Below are 16117 nucleotides of genomic sequence, written 5' to 3'. Positions count from 1 at the left end.
GACTATAAAGGACCAGAGAGCATTACCAGAAACACAAACTCTACAGGTAACACAATGGCACTAAATTCATATCTTTCAATAATCACTCTGAATGTAAATGGACTAAATACCCCAGCCAAAAGATATAGGGTAGCAGAATGGATTAAAAAACCAAGATCCATCTATTTGCTGCCTATAAGAAACTCATTTTAGACCTAAGGATACCTGCAGATTGAAAGTGAGGGGATAGAGAACCATCTATCATGCTAACTGAGGTCAAAGGAAAGCTGAAGTAGCCATACTTATATTAGACAAACTAGATTTTAAAACAGAGACTATAATAAGAGATGAAGAGAGTATTATATCATAATTATGGGATCTATACAACAATAAGATCTAACAGTAAATATTAATACCCCAAACTTGGAAAACCCAAATATATAAATCAATTAACACCATAAAGAAACTCACTGATAATCATACAATAATAGTAGGGGACTTTAACACCCCACTTACAACAATGGACAGGTCATTTAAGCAGAAAATCAACAAGGAGACATGGCTTTGAATGATACACAGGACTGGATGGACTTCACAGATATATTCAGAATATTTGATCCTAAAGCAGCAGAATACACATTCTTTTTGAGTGCACATGGGACATTCTCCAGAATAGATTGCATACTGGTCATGAATCAGCCCTCAAGTACAAAAAGATCAAAATTAAAGCATGCATATTTTCATATCACAATGCTATGAAACTTGAAGTCAACCACAAAAAAAAAAAAAAAATTGGAAAGCACTCAAGTACACAGAGGTTAAAGAACATCCTATTTTTTTTTTTTTTTCAACGTTTATTTATTTTTGGGACAGAGAGAGACAGAGCATGAACGGGGGAGGGGCAGAGAGAGAGGGAGACACAGAATCGGAAACAGGCTCCAGGCTCTGAGCCATCAGCCCAGAGCCTGACGCGGGGCTCGAACTCACGGACCGCGAGATCATGACCTGGCTGAAGTCAGACGCTTAACCGACTGCACCACCCAGGCGCCCCAAAGAACATCCTATTGAAGAATGAATGGGTTAATCAGGAAATTAAAGAAGAAATTTTTAAAAAATACATGGAAGCAAATGAAAATGAAAACACAACAGTCCAAAACCTTTGTGATGCAGCAAAGACAGTCCTAAGAGGAAAGTATATTGCAATTCAGGTCTATCTCAAGAAGCAAGAAAGGTCTCAAATACACAATCTAATCTTATAACTAAAGGAGCTAGAAGAGGAAAGGCAAATAAAGCCCAGCCAGCAGAGGAAGGCAAATAATAGAGACTACAGCAGAAATAAATGATATAGAAACAAACAAACAAAAAGAACAGATCAATGAAACTAAGAGCTGATTCTTTGAAAGAATTGACAAAATTGATAACCCCCTATACAGACTTATTAAAAAGAAAAGATAAAGGACCTAAATAGATAAAACCGTGAATGAAAGGGGAGAGATCACAACCATTACCACAGAAATACAAACAATTATAAGAGAATACTATGAAAAATTATATGCCAACAATCTGGGCAATCTGGAAGAAATAGACAAATTCCTAGAAATTCACAAACTAGCAAAACTGAAACAGGAAGAAATTGAAAATTTGAAGAGACTCATAACCAGCAAAGAAATTGATCAATAGTAAAAAAAAAAAAAAAAAAAAAAAAAAAAAAAAAAATCTCCCAACACAAGAGTTCTGGCTCAAGTGGTTTCCCAGGGGAATTCTATCCAACATTTAAAAAAGAGTTAATACCAATTCTCCTCAAACTGTTCCAAAAAATAAAAATGGATGGAAAGCTTCCAAACTCATTCTATGAAGCCAGTATCACCTTGATTCCAAAACCAGATAAAGACCCCACTAAAAAGGAGAATTACAGGCCAATATCCCAGATGAACATGGATGCAAAAATTCTTAATAAAATACTAGCAAAATCAAATTCATCGGTGCATTAAAAGAATTATTCACCATGATCAATTACAATTGATTCCCAGACTACAGGGCTGGTTAAATATTCACAAATCAATCAACCTGATACACCACATTAATAAAATAAAAGATAAGAACCATATGATCCTGTCAATAGATGCAGAAAAAACATTTGACAAAATTCAGCATCTATTCTTGGTAAAAACCTTCAATAAAGTAGGGATAGATGGAACACACTTCAACATCATAAAGGCCATATATGAAAGACCTACACCTAATATCCTCAATAGGGAAAAACTGAGAGCCTCTCCCTTACTGTAAGAACCAAGACAAGGATGTCCACTCTCACCATTACTTTTTAACATAGCACTGGAAGTCTTAGCCTCAGCAATTAGACAAAATAAAGAAAGAAAAGAAAGAAAGGCATCCAAATCAGCAAGGAAGAAGTAAAACTTTCATTATTTGCAGACAACATGATACACTATGTGGAAAATTCAAAAGACTACACAAAAGTTTGCTAGAAGTAATAGATGAATTCAGCAAAGTTTCAGGATATACAATCAACATGCAGAAATTGGTTGCATTTCTATACACTAATAACAAAGCAGCAGAAAAAGAAATCAAGGAATTGATCCCATTTGCAATGCATGAAAAACAATATGATACCTAGGAATAAATGTAACTAAAGAGGTGAAAGATTTGTACTCTGAAAACTATAGAACACTTATAAAAGAAACTGCAGGGGAGACAAAGAAATGGAAAAGAATTCCATGCTCATTGATTAGAAGAACAAGCATTTTTAAAATGTCTATGCTACCTTAAGCAATCTACACATTTAATGCAATCCCTATCAAAATATACACTTTTCATAGAACTAAAACTAACAGTCATAAAATTTGTATGGAACCACAAAAGATCTCGAATAGCCAAAGCAATCCTGAAAAAGAAAAATGAAACTGGAGGCAACCCAATTCTGGATGTCAAGCTATATTAAAAGCTGTAGTCATCAAGACAGTATGCTACTGGCACAAGAACAGACACATGGATCAGTGGAACAAAACAGAAAAACACAGAAATGAACCCATAACTATATGGTCAACTAATCTTCAACAAAGCAAGAAAAAGTATCTAATGGAAAAAAAGACAGTCTCTTCAACAAATGGATTTGGAAAAACTGGACAGCGAAATGCCGAAGAATGAAACTGGACCACTTTCTTTCACCATAAGCAAAAATAAATTCAAAATGGATGAAAGATCTAAATGTGAGACAGGAAACCATCAAAATCTTAGAGAAGAACAGAGGCAGCAATTATTTTTTTTAACGTTTATTCATTCTTGAGAGACAGGCAGAGACAGAGTGCAAGTGGGGTATGGGCAGAGAGACAGAGAGGGGAGACACAGAATCTGAAGCAGGCTCCAGGCTCCAAGCTCTCAGCACAGAGCCCAATGCTGGGCTGGAACTCACAAACCATGAGATCATGACCTGAGGCAAAGTCCTATGCTTAACTGAGTGAGCCACCCAGGTGCCCTGAGGCAGCAATCTTTTTGACCTCAACCAGAATCACTTCTTAGTAAGAAGACATGTTGTTGAAAACAAGGGAAACAAAAGCAAAAATGAATTATTGGGACTTCATCAAGATAAAAAGCTTCTACACAGTGAAGGAAACAATCAACAAAACTAAAACTCAGCCTATAGAATGGGAAAAGATATTTACAAATGACATATCAGATAAAGGATTAGTATGCAAAATCTGTAAAGAACTTATCAAACTCAATACCCAAAAAACAAATAACCCAGTTAAGAAAATGGGCAGAAGACATGAATAGACACTTTTTCAAAGAAGACATCCAGATGGCTAACAGGTACATGAAAAGATGCTCAACATCATGCATCATCAGGGAAATACAAATCAAAACCCCAATGAGATACCACCTCACACCTGTCAGAATGGTTAAAATTAACAACACAAGAAACAACAGGTGTTGGCAAGGATGTGGAGAAAGAGCAACCCTCTTGCACTGTTGTTAGGAATGCAAACTGATGCAGCCACTCTGGAGAAAAATATGGGGTTCCTCAAAAAAACTAAAATAGACCTACTCTAGGATCCACTGATTGCACTATTAGATATTTACCCAAAGGATACAAAACTACAGATTCAATGAGATACATGCACCCCAATGTTTACAGCAGCATTATCAATGATAGCCAAACTATGGATAGTGCTCAAATGTCCATTGACTGATGAATGGATAAAGAAGATTTGGTATATATACACAATGGAATATTAGCCATCAAAAAAATGAAATCCTGCCATTTGCAACTACATGGATGGAGTTAGAATGTATTGTGATAAGCAAAATAAGTCAATCAGAGAAAGACAAATACCATATGATTTCACTCATATGTGGCAATTAAGATACGAAACAAATGAACTTCTAGAAAGAGGAGGACAAAAAAGAAGAGAGGAGAACAAACCACACGAGACTCTTAATGATAGAGAACTGAGGGTTGATGAAGCGGAGATGTGGAGATGGGCTAGATAGGTGATGGGTACCAAGGAGGGCATTTGTTTTGATGAGCACTGGGTGTCGCATATAAGTGATGAATCACTGAATTCTATGCCTGAAACCAATATTGCACTGTATGTCAACTAACTAAAATTTAAATAAAAAAACACCATATTTAATAAAATAATTTTCCAATGTAGTGTTCAGCAAACACTTTCTGTAGAGGTTAAGCAAGTACAAATATTAGTTTGTGTGGACAACATAGTGTCTCTGTAGCTTTTTCTTTTTTTTTTTAAACAATACTTTACAAATGTAAAAACCATTTCTAGTTTTCAAGTTGTCTTCATAAAACATTCTGGATTTGGCCAACTTATCCCTCTAGAGAGTAAATAGTTTTCAATAAAAACAAATGTAACAAAAATCTGAGAGGGACAGATTTTTGATACTGCTTATTAGAAAGACCCAACCTGAACTCCTGAAGTTTACTTTCAGAGTTGTATGTATATAAAGTTTTACCTCAGAAGGCATTTCGTATGCCTCATTGTCAGGATCAACAGGCATATCTTCCAGAATTCCTTCCTGTGGGCCTCCTTCTTCATTCTAAATGGGAAGCACAAGGGAATATGATGAGGTACCATTTTTTACTTTTTAAAAATTAAGCACACTTTGAAAATATCTTATATACCAAATGGTAAGAATGTTGTAAAAATGGCACTCCTTAATATTACTGCTGGCATTCTAAACTATGCAATACCTTTGCAGAAACATTATGGTGGTGTATTATTAACCTAAAAATGTACAGAATTTTTTCCCAAGTAATTCACTACCCAGGAAATAGTCCAAAGCTATAGTCCAAATATGTTTTTTTTTACTGGATCAATGACAGCAGTGAAAAAATGATAGTATATTCATGATATAATGTTTAGAAAGATACAAAATTGTATATATTATAGACATCACCAGTGTATAATTCAGATACAAAGCTAAAAAGATAAAGAAAACCCAACAAAATATTGAAAGTACGTTTTATCGGGTAGTTATGTTTTTACTTTTTTGTAAGTTAACTTATATAACCATTTGTAATGTGAAAGTATACATATTTTATAATTTATTTTTAAGTGTTGGCAAAGAAATTGTTTTCTGAAGTTTCAAAACTGAAACCATACATACATATATATATATATATATATATACACACACACACACACACATACATACACACACACACACACACACACCAAACACATGATCCTCAAATTTACCACATCTCTCTCTTTAGAAACAAGATGCCATAAAACTCAGCTTGAACTTATGTCTCTACTAGTATCCTTCATTAATACCTTTTGTTGTTTTGCACTGATTCCAGTAAAGTGATTATAAAAAGATAAAGTTCACTGAAAGTTGAAAAAGCAGAGGGGGCAATGGGAGCCTAAAACGGACTTACTCAAAGAGATCAAATAGTCCCTCAGCCAATGTAGGTTATGTTTAAAAATATGTCTTGTGCAAATAATAGTTCTTCCTATCTTTATCAGTGACTGACAGGAAGGCAGAAGGAAAAAAGAAATGGATGCCCACGAGAAAAGGTCAAACTATAGCTCATGCCTACATTAGCAGGGCTGAGGAGTTTATATATCATCTTCTCCTGCCCTCCCTTTTTATACACCAAAAAGCCCATTTATTTTTTAAATGTGGAATAAAGATATTGTTTCTATAGTGTTTCACCTGTTAGCACAAACCAAGAATACAGGTTCTATTGAATAGTGGTTAGCTATGAGGTCTGTAGCATCACAAGCCTTGAGTTCAAATCTTAGCTTTTCTAGATTCTAGATTCTTTTACTGAAATATAATTAACATATAGTGTTATATTAGTTTCAGGTGTACAACATAATGATTCAACAATTCTATACATTATTCAGTGCTTTCTATGACGAGTGTAATCACCATCTGTGACCAAACAATGTTATAAACTCACTGACTATATGCCTTATGCTATACTTTTCATCTCGGTGACATATTCATTTTATAAATGGAAGTTTGTGCCTCTAAATCCTTTACCTATTTCATCCATTGCCCCGCCCGCCTCTCCTCTGGCAACCACCTATTCTCTGAATTTCAGAGACTGTCTCCTTGTTTATTTTTTTTTGTTTCTTAGATTCCCCATTTGAGTGAAATCATATGGTATTTGTTTTTCTTGTCTGACTTATTTAACTCAGCATTATACCCTCTAGATCAATATTGTTGCAAATGGAAACATTTCATTCTTTTTCATGGGTAATATATCATTGTGTGTGTGTACATACACCACACCTTCTTTATACATTCATTTTTTCCATGGACACTTAGGTTGCTTCCATATATTGGCTATTGTAAATAATGCTGCAGTAAACATAGCAGTGCATACATCTTTTTATGCACTAGTTTTAGTGTTGTTATTTTCTTTGGGTAAATAGTCGTGGAAATACTGGGTCATATGGTATTTCTATTTTTAATTTTTTGATAAAACTGCACATTATTTTCCAGAATGGCTGCAGCAATTTTCATTTCCATCAGCAGTGCACAAGCGTTCTTTTTTCTCCACATCCTCACCAACACTTGTTATTTCTTGTCCTTTGGATTCTAGCCATTCTGATAGGTGTCAGGTAATAAATATTATGGTTTTGATTTGCATTTCTTTGATGGTTACTGATGTTGAGCATCTTTTCACATGTCTGTTGGCCATCTGTATGTCTTCTTTGGAAAATGTCTACTCAGGTTCTTTGCGCATTTTTTTGATTGTATTGTTTTAGTTTTAGTTTTTTTTTTATATTGTATAAGATATTTATATATTTTGGATATTAACCCCTATTGGATATAGCATTTGCAAATATCTTCTCCCATTCAGTAGGCTTCCTTTTGTTTTTGTTTTTTTTTTAATGTTTATTTATTCTTGAGAAAGAGAGAGACAGAGGGAAACACAGAATTTGAAGCAGGCTCCAGACTCTAAGCTGTCAGCACAGAGCCTGATGTGGGGCTCGAACTCACAACTGTGTGAGCAAAGTCAAATGCTTAACCCACGGAGCCACCCAGGTGTCCCAGTTTTATTGACTATGGTTTCCTTCGCTGTGCAAAAGCATTTTATTTTGGTGTAGTCTCAAAAGTTTTTTTTTGGCTTCAGTGCCGTTGCCTAAGGAGACATATCTAAAAAAAGTGTTTCTACAACTGATGTCAAGGAAATTATTGCCTATGTTTTCTTCTAGGAGTTTTATGGTTTCAGGTCTCACATTTAGGTTTTTAATTGATTTGAGTTCATTTTTGTGTATAGTATAAGCGGTCCAGTTTCATAATGTTGCATATAGTTATCCAGTTTTCCCAATACCATTTGTTGAAGACTTTTTTCCACTATATACTCTTGTGTCCTTTGTAGTAGATTAATTGACCATATAAGCATGGGCTTATTTCTGGGTGCTTTATTCTCTTTGCTTTATCCATGTGTCTATTTTTGTACCAGTATCATACTGTTTTGTTACCACAGCTTTGTAGTATATCTTGAAATCTGGGATTGTGATACCTCCAGCTTTATTCTTCCTCAAGATTGCTTTGGCTGTTTGGGGTCTTTTGTAGATCCATACGAATTTAAAAATTATTTGTTCTAGTCCTGTGAAAAATGCCATTGGTATTTTGATAAGGATTGTATTGAATCTATAGATGGCTTTGGGTATTATGGACACTTTAACAATACTAATTCTTCTATGAGTTCTTTCCATTTATTTGTGTCATCTTCAGTTTTCTTCATCAATGTTTTATAGCTTTCAAAGTATAGGTCTTTCCCCTTGGTTAAGTTTATTCCTAAGTATTTAATCCTGTTTAGTGTGATTGCAAATGGGACTTTTTTCTTAATTTCTCTTTCTGCTGCTTTGTTATTAGTGTATAGAAATGCAACAGATTTCTGTACCTTAATTTTATATCCTGAAAATTTACTGAATTTATTTATCAGTTTTAGTAGTTTTTTGGTAGAGTCTTTAGGGTGTTCTATATATAGCATGTCATCTGCAAATGGTGAAAGTTTTACTTCTTCCCTATAAATTTGTATGCTTTTTATTTTTCTTGTCTGATTACTGCAGCTAGGACTTACAGTACCATGTTGAATAGAAGTGGTGGATGGACATCCTTGTCTTGTTCTTAATCTTAGGAAAAAAGCTTTTGTTTTTTCTCCATTGAATATGATATTATCTGAGGGTTTTTCATATATATTCTTTATTATATTGAAGTATGTTCTCCCTAGACCAACTTTGTTGAGGATTTTTATCATGAGTGGATGTTGTATTTTGTCAATTTTTTTTTTTTTTTGCATCTATTGAGATAATCATATGGTTTTATCCTTCCTCTTGTTAATGTGATGTATTATACTGGTTGATTTGCAAATAGTGAACACTTTTATCCCTGGAATAAATTCCAATTTATTGTGGTGAATGATTTTTTAATGTATTATCAATTTTTTTTTGCTAATATTTTATTGAGGATGTTATGTCTATGTTCATCATATATATTGGCCTGTAGTTTTCTTTTTTTTTTTTTCCCAGTGTCTTTCTCTGGTTTTGATATCAGAGTAATTTTAGCTTCATGGAATTAATTTGGAAGTTTTTCCTTTTCTCCTTCTTCTTCTTCCTCCTCCCCCCTCCTTCTGCCCCTCTTCTCCCTCCTCCCCCCTCTTCAACACTCTCTACCATCCCCCTTCTCCCCCTTCCCCCTCTTTCTCTTCTTTTTCTTTTGAACACTTTCAGAAAAATAGTTGTTAACTCTTTAAATGTTTGGTAGAATTCACCCATGAATCCATCTTGTCCTGATTTTTGGTTGAGAGTTTTTGATTACTGATCCAAGTTCATTGCTAGTAATTCAAATTTTCTATTTCTTCCTGATTCCATTTTGGAAGGTTATATTTTTCTAGATATTTGTCTACTACTTTTAGGTTTTCCAGTTTGGCATGTAATTTTTTATAATATTTACCTATGATTTTTTTTGTATTGCTGTGGTGTTATTTCTCTTTCATTTCTAATTTTATTTGAGTTCTCTCTTTTTTCAATATTGTTGATCTTTACAAAGAGCCATATCTTTGTTTCATTGATCTTTACTATTGTTTAATCTCTATTTCATTTATTTCTGCTCTAATCTTTATTATTCCATTCCTTCTATTCACTTTGGGCTCTTCCTTTTATAGGCCCTTCTGGTATAAAAGATTGGCGTTGTTTATTTCATATTTTTCTTGTTGAAAGTAGGCTTATATTGCCATAAACTTTTGTCTTCAAATTTCTTTTGCTGCATCAAAAGATTTTGGACTATTGTGTTTTCATTTTTTTCTGTTTATTTTTCCTCTTTGATCTTGGTAGGCCCATTCATTGTTTAGTAGCATGTTGTTTAGCCTCTGTGTGTTTGTGTTCTTTCCATAATTTTTCTTGTAATTGATTTCTAGTTTCATACCATTATAGTCAGAAAAGATACATGAAATAATTCCTTTCTCCTTGAATTCATTGAGATGTTTTTTTGTGGCCTAATGTGATCATAATGGAGAATGGTTCATGAGCACTTGAATAGAATGCGTTTTCTTCTGTTTTTAGATAGAATATATTTATATATATCTTGTCTAATCTGTTGCTCAAAATCACTTTTTTCTTGTTGACTATCTTTCTGGATGATCTATCCCCTGATGTAAATGAAATGTTAAAATCCCCTATTATTACGGCATTGCTGTCAATCTCTCCTTTTATGTGTGTTAATAGCTGCTTTATGTATGTAGGTGCTTCCATGTGGAGTGCATAGATATTTACAATTGTTTTATCCTCTTTCCTTTATATAGTGCTTTTCTTTGTCTCTTGCTAGTCTTTGTTTTAAAGTTTATTTTATTTGAGAAGTGTTACTGCCCCAGGTTTTTTTTTTTTTTTTTTTACATTTACATTTTCACGGTAAATGTTTTTCCATTCCTTGACCTTCAATTTTCATGTGTCTTTACTTCTAAAGTAAGTATCTTATAGACAGCATATAGATGGGTCTTATTTTCTATCTATTCAGTCACCCTGTGTGTTTTCATTGGAGTATTTAGTCCATTTGCATTTAAAGTAATTATTGATAGGTGTGTACTTACCGCCATTTTGTAATTTGTTTTATGGTTGTTTTTGTCATCCTTCTCTGTTCCTTTCTTCTTCTCTTGCTCTCTTCTCTTTGGGTATGATGGCTTTCTTTAGTGTTATGCTTGGTTTCCTTTCTCTTTTGTGTTATGCCTGGTTTCCTTTCTCTTTTTTGTGTATTTATTATAAGTTCATTATTTGTGATTACCATTAAGTTCATATATAACATCTTATGTATATAGTAGGCTATATTAAGTTGATGGTAAGCTAAGTTGAACTCATTCTAAAAGCACTAAATTTTTACATCATGGACTCCCCAGTTTTTATGTATGTGATATATTTTATATCCTTTGGTTTGTGAATCCCTTGACTGATTTTTGTAAACATAATTGATTTAACTGTTTTGGTGTTTTAATCTCCATTCTGGTTTTATAAATAATTTACTACCTTTATTATATGTTTGCATTTACTTATGAATATTTTTCTTCCATAACTTTCATTTTTTAGTTATGGCTTTTTCTTTCCATTAAAAGAATTCCTTTTAATGTTTCTTAGAAGATTGGGTTAGTGATGATGAACTCCTTCAACTTTTTTTGTCTGGGAATCTCTTTATCTCTTCTTCCATACTGAATGATAACCTTGCTAGATAGAGTGTTATTGGTTGCATGTTTCTTTCTTTTAGCACTTTGATATATCATGACACTCTTCTGGCCTACAAAATTTCTGCTGAAAAATCAGCTGATAGTCTTATGTAGGTTCTCTTGTATATAATTGTTTTCTCTTGCTGCTTTTAAAATTATCTCTTTATCACTATTTTCTTGTCATTTTAATATTTTGCCTCGGTGTGGACCTCCTTGGTGACGGTAGTCATTCTTTGTGTTCCTGGATCTGAATGTCTCTTTCCCAGATTAGGAAAGTTTTCAGCTATTATTTTCTCAAATAATTTTTATCCCCTTCTTTATTCTCCTTCTGATATCCCTATAATGCAAATGTTATTAGACTTGAAGTTGCTGAGTTTCCTCAACCTATTCTCATTTTATTTTTAATTTTTTTTAAACGTTTATTTATTTTTGAGACAGAGAGAGACAGAGCATGAACGAGGGAGGGTCAGAGAGAGAGGGAGACACAGAATCTGAAACAGGCTCCAGGCTCTGAGCAGTCAACACAGAGCCCGACGCGGGGCTCGAACTCACATACCGCGAGATCGTGACCTGAGCCGAAGTCGGACGCCTAACCGACTGAGCCACCCAGGCGCCCCCTTATTCTCATTTTTAATTTTTCTTTTTGCTGTTTAGCTTGCTTTCCCTTACCTTGTTTTCCAGACCACTGATTCATTTTTCTGTATCTTCTAATCTTCTATTGATTCCCTCTAGTGTATTTTTTAAATTTCAGTTATTGAGTTCTTCATCTCTACCTGGTTCTTTTTTTATATTTCTGGTTTGTTTGTTTGTTTGTTTGTTTGTTTTGATGGTCTCAATGAGATTCTCTACTCTTTTTTCAAGTCCAGTGAGTTTCTTTATTATCATTACTTAGAATTCTCTATTAGGCATATTGCTTATCTCTATTTCATTTAGCTAGTTTGCTGTGCTTCTGTCTTGGTCTTTTGTGATATATCCCTCTGCTCATTTTGTCTCACTCTCTGTGTTTGTTTCAATGTATTAGGATGGTCAGCTATGTCTCTTGGTCTTGGAAGTAGTGGCCTTATGAAGAAGTCCTGTGATGCCCTGTAGCATAATGTCTCCTGGTCACCAGAACTAGGCATTTCAGGGGTGTCTCCTATGTGGGCTGCGTGTGTACTCTCCTGTCGTGGCTGAGCTGCATTTGCCTTCAGTCAAGTCAGCTGTAATGACCCAGTTTTCCCACTGTGAATGCAATAATCAGTATTTGGTTGCTGTGCTTTTGAAAGGTCTGTCTGAGGATGCTACAGGCTTTTAGGTAGGGCATGTCAGCAGGCAGGTTTGCTGTCTGCTCTCAGTCTGTCTGCCATAGGTGCACATACACCAAACTGCAAAATGCTCTCCCTGTGGAGCCCCTGAGAGGCTTTCAATGGTGGGCAAGGTTGTCAGTCAAACCTAATGTCTGCATCCAGTATGTCTGCCAGGGCTGCAGATGAACCAAAAGGCAAAGCACTATCCCTGCACAGCCAGCTAAAAGACTCAGGTGCAGGAACTGTGAGTTTATGGGTATATATGTTTTTTTCTTCTCCTCATGCCTGGGAAAGAATCACTTTGCAATGGCAACAGCCTTTGGTGGGGCTGCTTACAGGGTGTGTTGGGGCAGGAGCTGCTTTGGAGGGATGCCCTGTTGACACAGGTGAGTTGCATAGGGTGAATCTGCAGGGGAATGTGGGCACTTGGCACATTGTGCTAGCAAGAGAGGTGGGATGTGTTCACATTGATTCTGGCAAGTGTCCAGCTATCTAGTCTTGCAAGGAGGAAGATAAGTGGTATCTTCTGGCACTTTTGTTCTTGGATAATTCTCCTGAAGATCCCTGTCCCTTCAGTACGTGTTCTGAGATTAGTAATTAACTCTCCTTCATAATATATAACAGTTTTTTGGTTTTTTGTCTGTTTGTTTCTTAACTGTGCTTCTATGTTTTTACTCCCATTGGTTATTTACCATGCTGGTTCTTTAAGGACAGGGACTCAGTATCTTATCACCCTCTAGCTCTCCCAGAACTATGTCTATGATTTTAAAAGTGCCTGGAATTAAGCTCTGCTGATAGCAAAAGCTCACTAAGTTAAGCCCTGCTGGTTTTCAAAGCCAAATGTTATGAGGGACTCATCTTCTCAGTGCTGATCCCCCCATCCTTCTATCTGTGATGTCTCTCCCATTTGTGATTGGTCTCATTGGGGGGTTTGGTTCCCAATTATGTGTCTGCCTTCTACACTATTCCATGTGGCCTCCGCTTTATGATTAACTATGGAAGGTTTGTTGTACCAGATAACATATGTAACTGTTATATTGGTGTGTCCATGGGACCAGGTGAATTTAGAAACTTACTACTCTGCCATATCTTCCTGATATCCCAGATTCTAGATATTTTGTGATGTTGAGCAAGTTTCTTAAGTTTTTCTAAGCACCAAATAGACAGTGAAAAAATGGGGCAATAATACCTTTTTTAACAGGGAAGAGCAAATGACATCATTAATCCACTACTGGTATTTAGGTAACTTTTAGTGATAGTTAAGTATGAGGAAAATAAGGCAAACCTGTTGTTAAAAAGAAAACCACAGGCCCCAAATAGAACCACTTATGTTAAGGACCCATGTCAGTAAACCAAGTCTTAATACCTAACCTAATTGCAGTTTTAGCACCTCCAAGAATATAAACTTTAACCAGCCAAACTAATTTTGGTCAACACTAGAGGTAATCTGCTATTAGACCATTTCTGTTCCCTTCAAGAGGGTGATCTTGCCTAAACAACGCTTTTTTTTTTCTTCTCCTGCCATTCCCTCTCTGCCTTTAAAAAACTTTCCTTTTCTGCAGCTTATGGAACTCCTTTCTATTTGCCTAATTCATGAATCATTGAGTAAAGCCAGTTAGATCTCCAAATTTACTCAGTTGAATTTTGTTTTATAACAAATTTTGTGGCAGTATTGACAACTGACATAAACTTTTGACAACGTTCTGAGATAAGAAACAGAGGCCCAATGCCTCACCAACACTTTTGACTTCATTGTCTTTTTTACCATTTCTGAGGGCCATTGGTGATCCCTCTGAGTTTGATCTCTGTTCTTTTTGCATCTAGCTCCCAATCTAGTTTCGTTTACAGTGTAGACCGACAGGAGGATAACTAACAGAACGCTAGTCCTTAGCTCTTGTTTCAGTCTGCAATTTCAGTTTGGAATCCTTTCCCAGTTACAGTCCACAGTCTCCATTAATGGAGTCTGCTGGTTTAGTCCACATTGGGAAATGCTGTTGATGTGTATAGGAACTTCTATTGGCAAGTTCACAGTAACTTCTGAAACCTGGCCCTGGGTTCTATCCTCAGATTCCACATTAAGAACTGCTGGTGGCAGTTACATTTGGAATTAGTCCAGAGTCCCCATTCTCTGAGGTCTGCTGGTTCAATCCTTTTTGCTTCCTGCTGGTGTCCACAGTTTTGTTTCCTTGGTAACTATTGGTTCCTGTTAATATGCACATGAGATAAAAGCTAATTGCTAAAGGGAATCTTGGACACCAAAAACCTGCAAAAATTGGTGGGCATGGGTTGAACATTTAAGAGATGTTAGTGTGCACACCACCTAATACAAAGACTACCACATTAGTATAAGTTGGTTACACAGTGGGTTAGATACTAGGTAAGCCATTGACTTTAAGAACGTTTCTGTGCAACAAGGTACACTGTAAAACATGCATGATTCCCAACCCACCTGCATATCCCTTTTAGATAACAGCTTGGCTCTGGGAAACCCAAAGACTTGGCATCCTTTTCTAAACAGTCAAGCACACCACCTTCTAGCACACCTGCTTATTTCTAAAAACTATGGTCCCAGAATGTGTGAATATCTACAGAAATGGCAAAATTTTATTTAAAACAATAAAATTACAATGGCCACTATGAGGAATGTTCCAATTAGATAAGATCATTTAAAAAGTGTACTTAAAAGTAAAACCTTCAAAATTCCAAAAATAGCTTCACTGAAAATTTCATTGCAAAAAAACATAAAAAAATTAAAAGATGCAAAAAGTAACGCAAAAGACTGTAAGACTCAGACAATTCTTACTACTTCCCTCTATCCTCTTTTAGTTCAATACTCATCCTATTCCTCTCCCTAAATTGCCTTACATGAGCATAAACAGAAGTCTATCAAGTTAATGACCTTACAGGCACTCCCATATCTACCTTAGAATGAGGGCCCCCTGTGAGTTTTGCATTATCATACTCGTCTCATGGCTAAACATTTTTAAACAATAAGGTTTCTGATTATATGTTTATGTGTTTCTATTATAGAATGTGATATTTTCTACCTCTGGATGGTACTACTAACATTTGTAAAGAGCTCTGTTTAATTGGCCTAAATATAAGTGCTTATAACTTAAGAATTTTTTAGAAAAATCTCAGAAATATAATAGAAACTAAAGGAACTGCTTGTCAATTTCACCAGACCTGGGAAAAGTTTTAGTATTAAAGGTAATTTCAGTTTGCTCATTGATTATAATAAACATATCTTAGACTTATCAACACTGAATATAATACATAGACTTGTTTATTCTGCCTAGGCTTACTATTCAAACAGGTTCACACTATGTTGCAAAATTTTTCAGAGAAAAAAAAATTAGAATAGAGCTGATTTGTCTAATGTCCAAATCTAAACATAATTAAGCAAACTGAATAGGCATAAATTAAATAAAAAAGTTTAGGTGACATTTTAGGATCATTTCCCCAAATCTTTTTGATAACCTTAAACTTTAAAGTTTTGCTAAGTGATGAGTTAAGTTAAATTCATTAAGTATCAAAATTATTTCCAAGTAAAATACTGACACATTAATCACTGAACATAGGCTTATTTACTTTTACATAGGAATCAAAAATATTTGCACCTATTAGTAAACATGTTTTA

At 35.0% G+C, this 16117-nt stretch overlaps 1 protein-coding gene and 1 long non-coding RNA gene across 5 annotated transcripts in view; one reads left to right on the top strand and one right to left on the bottom strand.

The window, feature by feature from the left end:
* The window catches only part of SNCA (synuclein alpha), a 156752-nt gene that overhangs the window by 4991 nt on the left and 135644 nt on the right, over window positions 1-16117 (bottom strand). For all 4 annotated transcript variants that reach the window (XM_045472950.1, XM_045472944.1, XM_045472934.1 and 1 more), the window contains exon 5: window positions 4969-5052. In XM_045472950.1, coding sequence (XP_045328906.1) covers window positions 4969-5052 — 84 coding nt within the window. The remainder of the gene's footprint in view (window positions 1-4968; window positions 5053-16117) is intronic.
* Window positions 1-16117, top strand: part of LOC123595365 — a 221692-nt gene that overhangs the window by 194461 nt on the left and 11114 nt on the right. The window lies entirely within an intron of this gene.

Source organism: Leopardus geoffroyi, chromosome B1 (assembly GCF_018350155.1).
Source record: "Leopardus geoffroyi isolate Oge1 chromosome B1, O.geoffroyi_Oge1_pat1.0, whole genome shotgun sequence".
Classification (NCBI taxonomy): Eukaryota; Metazoa; Chordata; class Mammalia; order Carnivora; family Felidae; genus Leopardus; species Leopardus geoffroyi.
This window is presented reverse-complemented; position numbering and strand designations above follow the sequence as displayed.